The sequence below is a fragment of the Hemicordylus capensis genome, chromosome 2 (assembly GCF_027244095.1).
Source record: "Hemicordylus capensis ecotype Gifberg chromosome 2, rHemCap1.1.pri, whole genome shotgun sequence".
In the NCBI taxonomy this organism is placed as follows: Eukaryota; Metazoa; Chordata; class Lepidosauria; order Squamata; family Cordylidae; genus Hemicordylus; species Hemicordylus capensis.
Window position 1 is genome coordinate 75,280,337 of NC_069658.1, and position 15,357 is coordinate 75,295,693.

General features: G+C 41.2%; 1 protein-coding gene across 3 annotated transcripts in view; it reads right to left on the reverse strand.

Annotated features, from left to right (window-relative positions):
- MCC (MCC regulator of WNT signaling pathway) overlaps window positions 1-15,357 on the reverse strand; it is a 340,580-nt gene that overhangs the window by 65,489 nt on the left and 259,734 nt on the right. For all 3 annotated transcript variants that reach the window (XM_053295136.1, XM_053295138.1, XM_053295137.1), the window contains 2 exons: window positions 14,638-14,801; window positions 2,904-3,110 (listed from right to left, as the gene is read on the reverse strand). In XM_053295136.1, the coding sequence (XP_053151111.1) occupies window positions 2,904-3,110; window positions 14,638-14,801 (371 nt within the window). The remainder of the gene's footprint in view (window positions 1-2,903; window positions 3,111-14,637; window positions 14,802-15,357) is intronic.

Below are 15,357 nucleotides of genomic sequence, written 5' to 3' on the forward strand. Positions count from 1 at the left end.
AATGAATGCACCACTGAGAGACCTTAAAGGCCAAGCTGAAGACAGATCATCCTGGAGAGAATCTATCTATGTGGTCGCTAAGAGTTGACACCAACTTGACGGCATTTAATCAATCAATCAAAAGAGGGTGTATTTCGTCCACCCCAACTTGTGCTGTAAGTTTGATGGGGGCACACAGTGGAGCCTTTTCAGTGGTTGATCCAGTATTATCAACATGCAGACCATTGAGTGGTTAGAACTTACAGTCAACTAGTTATTCATGAGATGAGAGCTGCCACGTGGGACATTTTTAAGTGCCCATCAGGTGGTAAGGTTTTTTTTGTCTTTAATCAAAGACATCAAACCATGGTTGCAAATTCCTACAGATAGGAAACAACTCCAGTATTTACACTATTATTTTCTCTAAGACTACTTTGCATAAGGGTAAAGCTGCCCTCCTACATTCTGCTATATTATGGGCACCCTACAGAAATAAGTAATTACCTCATTTACTAATGACCTGTGAGAAATAAAAATCCATACACGTGTCATTTTTTAGTTATTGCACTGCAAAGCAGCACAATCTGTTAAATGAATGCATTAAATATCTAATTTAATTAAACCTCTAACAAGCCTCCGAAACCCCATTGAGAGCACTTTGTTTGATTACAGACATTGGGCTGAAGTAACAGCTCTATTGATCTGCTCAGCTTCAACTTCTTCTATCTGCCCAATTTAATCTGTGTAGAACAAAAACTAAATTTTAGCAGGGTCTCCCTCCTCACCCTCTGGGGAAATAATCTGAAGTGACTCTTGGTTCAGGGTTGCATGTATAAAATATTTAGTAGGTCAAAGATAACATTTATTTGTGTGGCAGCTATTGACTGTATTACAAATGCAAATAAGTTCCCTAGGAATCCCCATTACACAGTGTGGCTGACATGGACATCTGCAATAAACAGACTCCTCCAGAGGGAAATAAACTCACTGTTCTGATTAACATATGGTTGTTATTATTATTTTGTTATTAAGTATATGTATATACCACTTTTCTGCATTAGGTTATCTTATATGTTCTTCACTTTCTTTTCCTGTTTTCTTGCTACAGCAGACTGCTGGTCTGTTGATTAAGTTTCAGCAAGATCACAGATAGAGCATCTAGCAAACTGCCATTCATGGTCAGTAGGAAGACAGGTCTATACAAGAAGGCCAATTTATCCTATTAAGATCAGCTGTTGGGAATCAGGATAAAAGAAATAAGCTCTTATGAACAAACTAGGAATAAAGGAATGGGAGGGAGTAAGTGGTATAGAAGAATATAGGACTTCTTCAGCCTGGGTAAATGGACACTGTTTTGAAGCTGGCACTAAAGGTCATCACATAGGAACTTCTAGCAATAAGCCTAGATCAAAACAGAGATTCTTGGGCTTCTCTTCTATTTGTTCATGTATTCCCTTTCAGGACAGGCCAGTTGCAATTTAGAGTATGTCACCTTTAATATGATGAAAACACAGATTTAGGTTGGATCCAAAGTGCAATCAAATTTCTTAAAAAAAAATAAAATTCTAAAGGCATACATTTTAATCAAAACTCTTCCAAATGATGTTACACTGCAAATTGTACACAGTCTAGGAGAATAGGAGAGAGCTGCTTCTTGATCCCACCGAAGTGAGATGTACATCTAAGAGATAACAACAAACAATAATATGCACTCACCCACAACTTTTCTTCTACAAAATGAAAGCGGCACAAAACGACTATGCATTTTGCAGAGAAAAAAATAATACTCAAACACAAGTGGACTTCCACATATTCATGCAACTGCTCTGTGCACACCTGTAATAGGCTTCAGCTCTGATGATCTTACATGTGTAATCAGTTTCAGTAGCAAAAACGTATTTAGAGTGCCCTGGATAGAAAGCTTTGCTGAATGAGAAGGCTTGTGTAGCTAAATAGCCCAAGTATGGAAAAAGGAAATTACAAAGGAGGGTACTATAAGCACAAAAATTAGTACTGAAGAATGAACTCCTTAGACAACAGAGAAGGTCATCAGAATATACAAGAAATTCAATGCACAAAATCCCCACTTGCATGCAGTACAAAGCCACAGTAAGAAGTAATATGCACCTATATGCATGGAAATTGAAATAAATATTTCTCACACAGCTGTTTCATAAGACACTGCTCTCCCTTGTCTATTAAATGTGTACTACAGACATTATCCTTTGTTTTCAACCCTTCCATAATATCCATTGCTTCTTCTGCAATTTCAGAGTCCATACACAGACTTTAATTGACATGAAACCAAAAGATGATAGCAGGTCTGAATCATTCCATTATTATTTAACTGAATTTCTTCTCAATGAAATAAAATAAAATAAGAAACTGCCATCTGATCTTCTAATCCAATCACAAACTGAAAAAAACCCAACCAAAAACAATGATATCTTTTGTTCACAAGGGAAAAAGAAGGTACCACAGTGGAATATCCGCTAGAGAAGTATCTACTTTATCTCCTGACATGTTTATTCAGGAGTTCCCATATTATCTGGGATATCTTAGGTGCTCCAGTGCATCACATTTAAATTCCCCATAAAAAGTAGTTGTTTGTTATCTCAGCTGCACAAAGAAAGACAAGCCAAGTATCAAGCCTTCCCAGTTACAAAGTTCTGCATAAGAGGTCTCAACCATGAGACAAGGCCAGGCAAGTCAGGGAAACTCTGGGAGGACCTATCAAGTTTGTAGGAGGTTGAATAAAGACGTGTTTGAGCCATGAGATGAAAACAGTGGAAGAGACAGGAGGGAAGGGGCTTGAGAACTGGAGGCTACAAGTGGGAATCCTGCGTGCATGCAGCTCCTTAGAATTTTGGCAATTACATTTATTTAGCAGAACTTTGATTGTGTAATGTAAAGTGTAGCCTCACCCTTCTGCGTAATCTGTCCCGTTCTTCCCGGATTGCATTCATGGTGGCCTTAGTTCTGTTCAGCTCCTCTTCCTTGCTGCACAGCATTGCTGTCAGGCTTTCATTCTCTTCCCTCAGGCCTGCTAGTTCCTTCTCCCATCTAGACCTCTCTTCAGCCAGATTTGGATATAGGTCCCGCCCTAGGACACCTTCAATTTCTTCAACTGTCTGCAAAACAGAATTAGACAGAATATTAAATAGGAGTACTAATTCACATGGAAGCACTAAACACATTATGCACACAAATTGACCTATTCTCATTTGTTCTTTTTATTTGAAGTTACACAGGCAATTTTCATTAGATAACACTTTATGGTTTTACTATACGTTGCCATAATGAAGATGTTTAAATTATTTACAAGGAATGTTTCCCGACAAAATGGTCATCTTAATTTACATCTTGTTATACTAATGTAACAGAAATCCACTGGCATTTATAGAACACATTTGCTCACTAGGCTTTAAAGTACAAACACACTAATGAAGCTCTAAAATGGGTAAGAGTGCACTTCACTTATTAGCCAATGTATGTATGAAGTGGACTGCTGCTTTGGTGAACTAATTAAGCAGAACTGAAGCTACTGCTAAAGGGTGGCAGTTCGTCTGGTTAACAAAAAGGCTGCAGCTGTTACTGGTTGGGGACAGGGTTAGGCAGAGGATAGGATAGAAGCAGTCTACCTCTGCCCCACTGTAAAGATTCAGACAGATATGTGTACAGGGCAGGCAGGCAGACTTCAGACTTTCAGCATCTAGTTTAGATCCAACCAAAGGCCAAGATTTTAGATCCAACTAAGGGTCTGAGCTAGTTGCAAAACAGTGAGCAAAAATGGAGGCTCAGGAAGTGGAACCAATTACCTACTGCACTCTATTAAACATAGACTTTGATTTCCATCTGAACGGACACATACATGTTAGCACATGGCCAGAAATGACAGCATTCGTGTTTACTTGCTATTGTTAAACCATTGGGAACCAGAAACCCTTGCCAATCTACTATAAATTATCTAGAGATATACCAGTGGATCAAAATCTATCTACTTCCTGTCCCTGCCATATCCTGATTTAAATCACATTTTGTCAGCTGTATGGATGAATCCTGATTTAAGGGACCTGCACTCCATCTCTGCTGGAAGCTCTTCCACAGACACAAAAACATGCCTCAGCTTAGTGCAATGGACTGGGGGAATCTCCCACACACTGATCACAGCAATAGAGCTCTTATACTGTCCATGTTTACCAGGGAGAGCCCCAACTTCCTGGAATCTGTTCCTATTTTTTTGTCTTGTTCAGTGTTTTTCATGTGAGTTGCTAAAGTTGTCATTCTTCAGATTTATCTCCCACCAGACTGTCTACAAATTAAATCTCCAAATGGGTGGGTGGATACATTATGTCTCTAGTATAGTTGCATGTAAATGGGTGTATAACACCAAGGCACTATGCTATACACAGTACAAAGTGAGTGGAATCACTTGCTGTACAGTGAGTGGGGAGAAGATCTGAAATTGTGGTAGTGAGCATGAATGGCCCCCTTTGTGAAGCAGGATCCACCTTGGCTTACATTTGGATAGATGACTACTCTAAGCGTGCTAAGATATCCCCCTTAGGGGATAGGACTGTAGATCAGTGGAAGAGCATCTGTGTACTTGTGTACAAAGGTCCCAGGTTCACTCTGGGGCATCTCCAGGTCGAGCTGGGAAAGACTCCTGCTTGAAATCTTGAAGAGCTTGACAGTCAGTGTAGACAATCCTGAGCTAGATGAATCAATGATCCGATTCAGTATAATGCAGTTTCTTATGTTCCTATGAATCTAGTCTTCAGCAAAGTGTGTGTGTGGGTTAGTAATACTTGGTATGGGAACTTGTTTACAAATGTATCCTTATTTTTATATGGGCTTGGCTCAATTGCTTTGATAATCTGGAATGATGTGCTCTGCATGAACTTTCTTTCTTTTTCTTTCTTTCTTTCTTTCTTTCTTCATGCATGCATGCATGCAGGCTTTCCATTTGTGGCATGCTTGTAGTCAGAATTGGATGCCATATCTCCCAGTTTGCTTGGCTTGACTGCTTTAGGGCCAAACTAGATGCATCATGAAACAGCCCAATTTGCTCATTCACATACCCATCCACATATACAGCAGAGAGAGGTCTAATTTTTACTACAAAAGATGCACAGTGGAGAGCAAAGCAGAGCCCTTCCTTGCCTTATTTTGCCATGTTCTGTCATTTCAGACATTTTCCCTCCCAGCTCATCCACTTCCAGAATCAAAAACAGGTCAAGGAAAAAGTGTCTGCAATAACAGAGCATGGGGACAGAGTGAATTTCATTCCTATCACTTGTGCATATCTTTTGTTGTAAAAATAAGACCCTAACCTCTTTCTTTATATGTGAACATATGTCACATTTACTTTAGTCCTTCAATGGTGCAGTCTATACCAGGGATTCTCAGCATTGTCCCCAGATGTTAATGGACTTCAGCTCCCATAATCCCCAACCAAAGGCCACTGGGGCTGAGGATTATGGGAGTTGAAGTCCAATAACATCTGGGGACCCAACATTGAAAATCCATGGTCTATACAGTATTTCTGCATATCTGGAAGTGATGGATTACACCCACAGTTAGTCACTAATCAATCTATCATAATACTAGTTCAAACAGACCATGTACCCTACATAACTGCTCAACCACATACTGTATGTGGTTTCCCATTTCTATTGGAAAACTTAAGAATCGGTTTGTACACAAAAACTTGGGAAACTTAACAATCGGTTTGTACACAACAGGCAGAGATCTCCTCAATCATAACTGCTCTTTTCCAGCTTATTTTAGGCAAACAGTTTCCCCTGCAATCGCAGACATGCACACGTTCAAGGAAGATCTTTGAGTGCTTGTGTGTGAGAAAGCTGACCGTCTAAACTATCTCTAAGTGCAACAAATCAGCTTTCATTTTGATGATTAATTTCTAGCAATGAAACCCACCAAAAATATTTGCAGTAGGATTTAACATTCTATGTTTAATATCGAACCTAACAGATCATACTGGTTTCCAGTATGAAACGAGCCTTCTCGTTTCTTTCTCAGATTAGCCATCACTTCCAGAATCTGACCAGCTTTTCACAAAAGACATATTCTAAAACCAAGTGCACAGATCTCTATTAATCAAAATTCAGAAGACTGTTCACAGAGCTTTTAAGATTCTGAATGCATGGGTGAACTTCATTTTTGAAGTGTGACAAAAGAAGAAATACAGCCCCTCAGAGAGAAAATCCCCAAACAGGCCAAACACAAGTCACTTGAATTATTTCTTCTTAACAACAAATACAATACACTAGAAAACCAAAAGAGGATTAAAGAGTTTGGGTGGGATAAAAGTGTGTGTGCGCGTGTGTAATATCTGATTTACACCCTGCTCCCCAGCAATGCCCTTGAAATACAAAAGCATAAAATGCAAAACAAAAACATAAATTTCATCAGTACAATTTTGTAAACAATAAAATGTATATGCAATCACATTACATAAACAGCAAAACCACACTAAATGCAGAACACATTTTTCTGCTGCATTTTTACATGAGGGAAAAAGTACTTCTGCAGAGCATGGCTCTTACTAATTTCTAGAAAACAGCAGTGAAGGAGGCAAATGGCTAAGCAGTGAATTCCACAGGCAACACACCATTACTTTGAAGGCTCTAGTTCTTGTCACTGTCAGATGGATTTCTGATCATGGTAATACGTTGAACATAACTTCTTTGGATGATTTTAACTCACTGGCACAAGGACATAAGGGAGAAGGCATTTCCTCATGTAGGTTGAGATCCTGTTAGACTTCAAAGGTCAAAACCAGCATTCTGAATTGTGCCCAGAAACCAACTGGTAACTTGTGCAAATGGGAGAAGAGCTGGTCTTATGGTAGCAAGCATGAATTGTCCCTTAGCTAAGCAGGGTCTGCTCTGCTTTGTATTTGAATGGCAGACTACACGTGAGTACTATAAGATATTCCCCTTACGGGATGAGGCTGCTCTGGGAAGAGCATCTGCACGCTTGCATGCAGAAGGTTCCAAATTCCCTCCCTGGCATCTCCAAGATAGGGCTAAGACTCCTGCCTGCAACCTTGGAGAAGCCGCTGCCAGTCTGTGTAGACAATACTGATCTAGATGGACCAATGATCTGACTCGGGAGAAGGCAGCTTCCTATGTATTTCTATACACTGGTCCAACTGAACCAGTGCAATTATGCTCTCTTTCACCAGTCCGAGTTAGAAATATGGCCTTTATTCTGGACATCCTGCAGTTTTGAACCAGTCTATAAAACTGGTGTTTTATAGACTGGTTCAAAATCTAGATGTCATCAGCAGGCCAGGTAGATACGTTGTAGGAGAGAGTCCTGTAGATGCAGCAGGCATAGCTGGAAAAAAGCACTCCTTGCCATAGAAGTGACCTCAGTAGAAAGCAACAATACTGGGTCAAGGGACACTCACAACCTGTAAACCTGCCCCTTCAGGAAAAGTGCAACTACACTGAAAAGAGATTGCCCAGCTACTTCCCAACTGAGACATCTTCCATCCAAACTGGATTGCTTGACTTTACTGGCTTCATTAATCTTATTGGGCCTCATGCAATCAGTGACTAATTCTTGACACCTCATCAAAGACTCATCTGCCTTACTGGGGTCTGAGGAAAATTAGTGATATATGTAGGCCGTCATACACTAAGCTCTAAAATCTCACACCAGACTTGAACTTGCAGCACTCTGTATCATGATTCCCACAGGGGTGGAGAAGCAATCACCTACAACAACCTTCTGAAACCTACCTAACAAAGTAGGAGCAGAACAGCTGCTCAGTGGACCCATACACCTGCAAATCCAACAGTCAATCCAGAAAGATATCATGGGCTATTATAGCAAAGGCCACTGAGAGGGACACACTCTTACAGATGTTTATGTGAACACAGAGGAAGGCACAAAAAGCCAAAATAATATCATATCCTTGCTCTCTCTCATGTCCTGAGTGTCATCTTATTGCATTATTGGGATTTCTGGAATTTTAAATGCATCTTGACCTGGGCATGTCCCAAACTGAGTCTATGGGGATGTGGGTGTCAATGGGGAGGTGGAGCTGTTAAAATCTGGGAAGTTGGTTAAAATGTAACACATCACAGCTGTCCCTAAAGTGGTAAGGTGGGTGCGAATCACATAAAATTGTAGTTATCTTCACTCTGCAACAGGACATTTTAAAGGAATTCTGACCTAGCTGTACCCAGTGGGGAGAGCTGGTCTTGTGGTAATGAGCATAAATTTTCCTCTTCACTAATCAGAGTCTGCCTTGGTTTGCATTTGGATGAGTGACTACAGTGGGTATAGGAAAGAATCACCCCCTTTGATAGACCTTAAATTCTGGTTCCCTTACATCCTGAAATGAAAACACAAAGAAAATTCCCTTCACCAGCTGTACTTATCCAATGCAGCCTATAACATCCAACTGAAAAACATCACAATTACAGTCCAGAAAAAGTGTCAGAAACAAAAAACAAGAATTACTGAGATTGAAAAAGGATCACCCCCCCAATGTCAATATTTTGTTGAACCACCTTTTGCTTTAATAACAGCCTTGAGTCTGTTGGGATACTTCTCTATCAACCTTGCACATCTAGACGGAGCAATATTTGCCCACTCCTCCATACAGAACTGTTCAAGTTCGGTCACATTGGATGGTAGGTGTTGGTGGACTGCTATCCTCCCTGGATCCGGTCGGCCCTCCAAACTGGATGGAAGAGCAAGGAGGAAACTGGTAAGAGAGGTTACCAAGAGGTCAATGGCCACTCTGAAGGAGTTAAAGGACTTCATGGCAAAGAGTGGTTGTTCTGTGCATGTGACAACAATTTCACGAGCGCTCCACAGATGTGGCTTGTTCGGGAGGGTCGCAAGGAGAAAGCCACTTCTCAAGAAAGGCCACATTAAAGCTCGTTTGAGCTTTGCCAGAAGGCACCTTGAAGATTCTGATGCCAAATGGAAAAAGGTCTTATGGTCAGATGAGACCAAGATTGAACTATTTGGCCTCAACACCAAACAGTACACCTGGCGTAAATCCAACGCAGCTCACCATCCACAACACACCATACCTACAGTGAAGCATGGAGGTGGCAGCATCCTGTTGTGGGGCTGTTTCTCTGCCTCAGGGACTGGGGCTCTCGTTAGGGTAGAAGGAAAAATGGATAGGGCAAAATACCGTCAGATTCTGGAAGAAACCCTGCTACCCTCTGCCAGACAGTTGAGGATGGGCAGAAGATTCACCTTTCAACATGACAACGATCCGAAGCACACAGCAAAATTGACCACACAGTGGCTGAAGGAGAAAAAAGTGAACGTCCTCATGTGGCCCAGTCAGATCCCAGACCTAAATCCCATAGAAAATCTGTGGAGAGATTTGAAGATAGCAGTCCACCAACACCTACCATCCAATGTGACCGAACTTGAACAGTTCTGTATGGAGGAGTGGGCAAATATTGTTCCGTCTAGATGTGCAAGGTTGATAGAGAAGTATCCCAACAGACTCAAGGCTGTTATTAAAGCAAAAGGTGGTTCAACAAAATATTGACATTGGGGGGGGTGATCCTTTTTCAATCTCAGTAATTCTTGTTTTTTGTTTCTGACACTTTTTCTGGACTGTAATTGTGATGTTTTTCAGTTGGATGTTATAGGTTACATTGGATAAGTACAGCTGGTGAAGGGAATTTTCTTTGTGTTTTCATTTTAGGATGTAAGGGAACCAGAATTTAAGGTCTATCAAAGGGGGTGATTCTTTCCTATACCCACTGTATATGTGAGCACTGTAAGATATTTCCCTTAGGGGATAGACCCATAGATCCATGCAGAAGCATTTGCATGCTTGCATACAGATGGTCCCAAACTCAATCCTTGGCATCTCAGGGCTGAGAGAGACTCCTGCCTGAAATCTTGGAGAGCCACTGCCAGTCAGTGTAGACAATATTGGGTAGATGGGCTAATGGACTGACTCAGTATAAGACAGCTTCCTATGTACCTAAAATGCATCCCAGTATTTTGAGAGCATAGCTGACAAACCAGATGCAGATGGGTAAGGTTCAGGCAGCCATTTGACATGCAGTATACACAGCAGTCTCTGGAGCAGCAACAGGGGTTGTATAGATAACTAAAACACATTCCAATCTCAGCTTTGTCTCTAACAATTTACAAAAATATATTTAAGGCAACTCAGACATTCATTTGAATTTTTATCTACCTTTGGGCTTCTTTCCACTGTTCAGCAGTGCTTTTAACAACATATTTCTCTGACTTCAAGTGTAAGGATTTAAATTTAAAGAGAAGGGGTTTAATTAGTATACTACCTGGTTACTAGGGGGATTTTACACATATTTATGTCTTGACTCCTGCTTCTCATGTTCTATGAACAAATTAACCTAGGAAGAAGCCCCTTATTGGTACTGTTAATCTGTCTTAAAACTGCATAAAGAGTTTAACCCGACACTGCAAAGAATAATGAAGAAATGTAACAAACAGAAAAGGTAAAAGGTGTCTACTTTTTACACATTCAGGTTCCTTACAAGATATTAAAATACACCTAATCCTCATATTTAAGTAATGAGTTGTCATCAAATATCATAAGGAATTATTTGACTCCCAGGTTTCATTTTGTCCTTTTGTTGAGAGCATACTCCACTACAACCTAAGTCAGTGATCTTCACTATTTTTCAAGTGGGGACTACTTTTGTTAAAAAACTTTCAACATGAGAGCAATTTCACACTGTGATGTGATGATCTCCCAACAGTACTGCAGTTTTCTCAGTGCTTCTCTTAAGAGTTCTATGGGGAAAGCGCTGGGAAGGGAGACGCATTCAGCATTCCATGCATGCCTTCCAAGATGGTGCATGGGCTGAAGAGGGCTCCATTTCCTTTAAAGGAGCCCCAACAGTACTGGGCAAAGCGCAGCACTGCACAGTGGAAACTGTTGTCACTGCATGGTGCCAGGGGGACTGTGCAGATATTCAGCTTGGCATAAGCTTCACACTGGCCCAATAAACAAATCGTCAGGGAGCTGCACTTAGGGTTAGTGGGGGCCTCCACCAGCCTCCGGGCCTTACAATGACTAACACAGACTTAAGGAGCAACTGCAGTATTCTGAAAGTATGGTTCTCTTTGCTTTATTTCTGGCACAATGTATTGTCAATAGACCATTATTTGTGGAAATTAATCATGTGCAGTAACTAAAGCATGCAAATAACCCCTGTGTCTTTGACGCATCAGCAAGGATTGCCAAACTCTTGTTGTTTCTGAGTAAGGTCTTGATGGGGACAGAAGGAGAGACCATGGATCATGTTTACTGCCGCTGCCCACATGAAGACCTTACTCAGAGACAGCAGCAGTTTGGCAATCCTTGCTGATGCATCAAAGACAATTCTAGTTTCTGGCCTTAAGCACTGTACTACTGAAGGGTTATTTTGCACATTAACCAAGTCCATTCTTGGAAATTACCAGCATCATACATGCTACATCATGTAGTAAATGCACAAGTGAAGCAAACTACCCTTGATTGCATTCTTAATGTCTAGGAGATGGAACTGGCACAGGTTCAATTGATTTTTGGCCAACAATGCTGGGAGCCAGTATAAGACAAGCCCATTCTGTCCTAAGCATTTTTCTTTCTTAGATCCCAGTTCTTCTAGAACAAAATGTGAGGCCCATGACCTGCATGCCCCACAGCTCTGTTTAGGCTGGTTCTTTTTTCTGGAAAGCAGCAGTTAGCTGAATTGTTAGAAAAGCTTAATGTCGCCTTGACTTAAGGAAGTTCACCCAGTAGAACACTCAGCCAAATCTAAAAGTAGTATCCTGAATAAGCAAAACATTTTACAATGTATATTGCTAATCAGATAACTTATTCTGGTTCAAGGTCTTTTTTGTTTGCAAAGCTGGGAAATGTTTACTTGTGCCAGCTACAGAATTTAATCTCTGTCAAACATTTACCAGTACTGTAATATTCAAAACTAAAGTGCATTGCAAACTACCTGTCAATCTATCCTAGCCCCTCTGTATTTAAAGTACAAAGACTAGGACTAAATTCACCACCGATTCTTTATAATTAAGCCAGTATCATTAGTGAAATATCAATGAAGGATGGGATTTGCGTGTGTGCAATGAAAGTGAGCAGAGTCTATATGCACCATCTTTTTTTTAAATCTAAGATGCATGTGCTCAGACTTCTTTTTGTCTTTGGTACTGTTGAAAGAGTGCTTTCATTCTTCATAATTTTTCAGAACAGACCACATCTCTTCATGACAATCTAAAAAAAAAAGTAAACAAACACCACTTGTGGCATACCACTTCAGGGCCTGCCTGAGGATTCCTGTCTGCTCACAACAGGCTCCAATGGGGGCAACCAAAGGGGAGGGGAGGGAGACTACACAGTTCCTCTTGACCTCAGATGTGCATGGTAGAAAAGAAGAGACAAAATAGAGTCATTGGCTTCCCAAATATGGAACAGTGCAGAAAAAGGACAATTTACAGGACAACAAAGGATACAGCAAGATGCAAAATGATTGAACAAAAGAGATTTCAGATACAGGCCATCCTTTGAAATGTAATACAGAATTGTTGAACATAATATTTCATGAGGCATCACGTTATCTTCTTTTCTTTCTTGCAGAGCAGGAACATATTTTATTGGTATTTTTAAAAACAACACAGAATAAAAGCACTGTCATAACCTGACATCAGCATCTTGCTGCTAGGGCAAATAGTGGAAACCTAGCTTAATACTGGAACAAGAGGTATCTTTTCCTATTCTGTTTCTTGTTTTTAAAAAGCCCTTAGCTAATGCAGAATGAATTTTGTCTTGAGATATCTCCTACACAGAGCCATGCCTGACAAAGATGGATGAAAACTGGAAATCAAACACAGATTCTGCAACAGAAACAGCCAGTGAAAATGAACTCCGTATTTTATTTTTAATTTATCTGTAGGGTGTCTTAGGATAAAGCTGTTACAGATGTTTTGGGTTTATAAAAAATCATTTGCTAGGTATCCCAGTCTTACAGCTAAAGTTATGCATAGCTGTGGCAAGGCATGTAATACCAAATGCCATCATTGCCACAGTAGCAAGAAATCAGATACTTCATATCATGCTGGCCCTATATTACTGAAAGCACATACATCAGGCACGTAGGGAGGCAACTGTGTGATTTCAAAATGCCTATGTTGGGATGTCTCCAGGTCCATCTATCCTTAGGTCCTATATGGGCTTTCCCCATACAGTCTTTCACCTTGACTTCTTGTGTTCTCAACTCCCTGTCACCACCAACTCTCTATTTTCTTGGTCCCTGTTTTGCCTTTCGTTGTGGAACCTGCCTGCCCTGTACCTCCCTCCATTGACCAGACCTCAGTCCCTCTGCCTACCTAGCACATCTTTCTTTATTCCCTGCCATTAACACACAGAGGTGCTTCACACGACTGGTGAGAAGCGCCGTTCAGGGTAGTGCAGGAAGAGAGGCGTAGCCCGCTCTCCCCACACGTGGGCAGGGAGCCGTCCCTGGGCGGCCAGATTGGTCGCCCACATGATTGCCAGCTCCATCACGGAGGCGGAAGGAGCAGTGGGGATTGGGGGCCATCCAGCCCCCAAAAGGTCCAAGATGCCCCATGCAAGTGCGTGCGGCATTCTGGAGAGACTCCCAGGGCCGGGAGGCTTGTTTCAACCTCCCAGCGGGGGTCTCCTCGTGTGTTGCTGCAGTGCGAACCTGCAGCAGCACACGATTAAAAAACCAGGGTTAGCGCAACGCTCGCTCCGCTAACCTCGTTAAAGGGGAGGGGTGGTTTTTGAGGTTTGCTGCCAGGAGCCGCAAAGCTCCCGTGGCAGCAGACGAACAGGGGAAATCTGGCTATGCTCTCTTAGCCTTATTTCCCCCGGTTGTGAGAATAACTTCACAGTCTTACATGTGTGAGGCCCTGCTTAAGTTTTTTTCTAAGTACTCCATTCTCATTTATTCTTCTTTTCCTCAACTCCCAATCTCTTTGACCATTCTTTCTGTCTGGGCCTTGTCTTCTCCATCTAACATTCAGTACGATTCTGTTCATTAACTCATTTTCTTCAGCAAGTCTGGTTTCAGGGTCCCCCTTTCCATAGTTTCCTTGTCTCTTAGGCCTCCTTTCCCTCTTTACTGCCCAAACAAAAACCTCTACATCTTCATGGAATCCCAATAATTTCCTTCTTGTTTCTGCCTATGCTGTCTAGTTCCTACTGTCCTTATACCTTGTGAAGCTTTGCCCATCCAAATTGACCTTCCACTTTCTTCATAAAAGCTTTTTTTTTAAAAAACTAAAATTTTAATGTGTTGCTGATACATTCACCTTCAGTAGTTAGAATGTTTGTGAATATTTCATGACATGACAACAGTGCAGTCAATGGCTGGAGAGGGTTTATAAACAGGATGGCTGGCAGTAACATTTTCAGCCTACTTAAGCTTATATAAGATTTATCTTGGAGAAAACCATTCCTTTGATAAAACAGGCACGTTACTGCTTACCTACACAGAGCCGTGCCATAAAAATGCTTTGTATCATATGAAACAAATGCTTTGTATCATATTGCTATAGAGAGTGCAAATATTATCCTATATATTGCTAAAAGTTCATAGTAAGGCCTATTCAGTGGACTAACTAATGTTAACACACCTTAATGGCCAAATCACAGTGTTCACTTGCAGTGGTGAGCTGTTCAATGTGTCTGTCCACATCTGCCACAGACAAACTGCAGCTGCTCTTCTTCCTCCCGCAGACCACATTCTCCAATCCCGTCAGAACTCTCTGCAGTTCAGAGTTCAAGTCACTACAGGTATCTGTGCAATAGAGAGAACATGTCAGGCATGTGCTTTAAATAATCAATTAAAGACCTACCGTTCAATCGTTAACTAGAGCAGGGACAAGAGGCCATATTCATATAAAGGGTACCTCAAATGAGCAAACATTTCTCTTTGTAGCCTCCTCCCTCTCAAGCACATACACCATCAGCCTAATCTTGCAAGTTACTAATTTACTGTCAGCTGACATTTCTCCTGACCATTTGGCAGGCTTGAAAGCTGTCTGCTTGTATTTCAAGATACTCACAAACAATGGAGTCTTTCAGAAGTGGCTGAATTGCCTCCACAGAAGGCCTTTCTAGAATGATTCTGGGAAGCAGGTAACACACTTTAATTGCAGCCAGGAAGGAATTTTTCTTCCAGATAAGCTAGGACAGTGGCCTTGGAATTATTGTGCCTTCCCATATAGCACATGAAATGTCTCATATGGAGAGATGTGCTTTGTAAACACCCTTCTTATGCTACAAATATCTGCAGCAATGACCAGAGTAACAAATTCTGTCATTTCATAGCAGCAAGTATATATGTCTTGCTT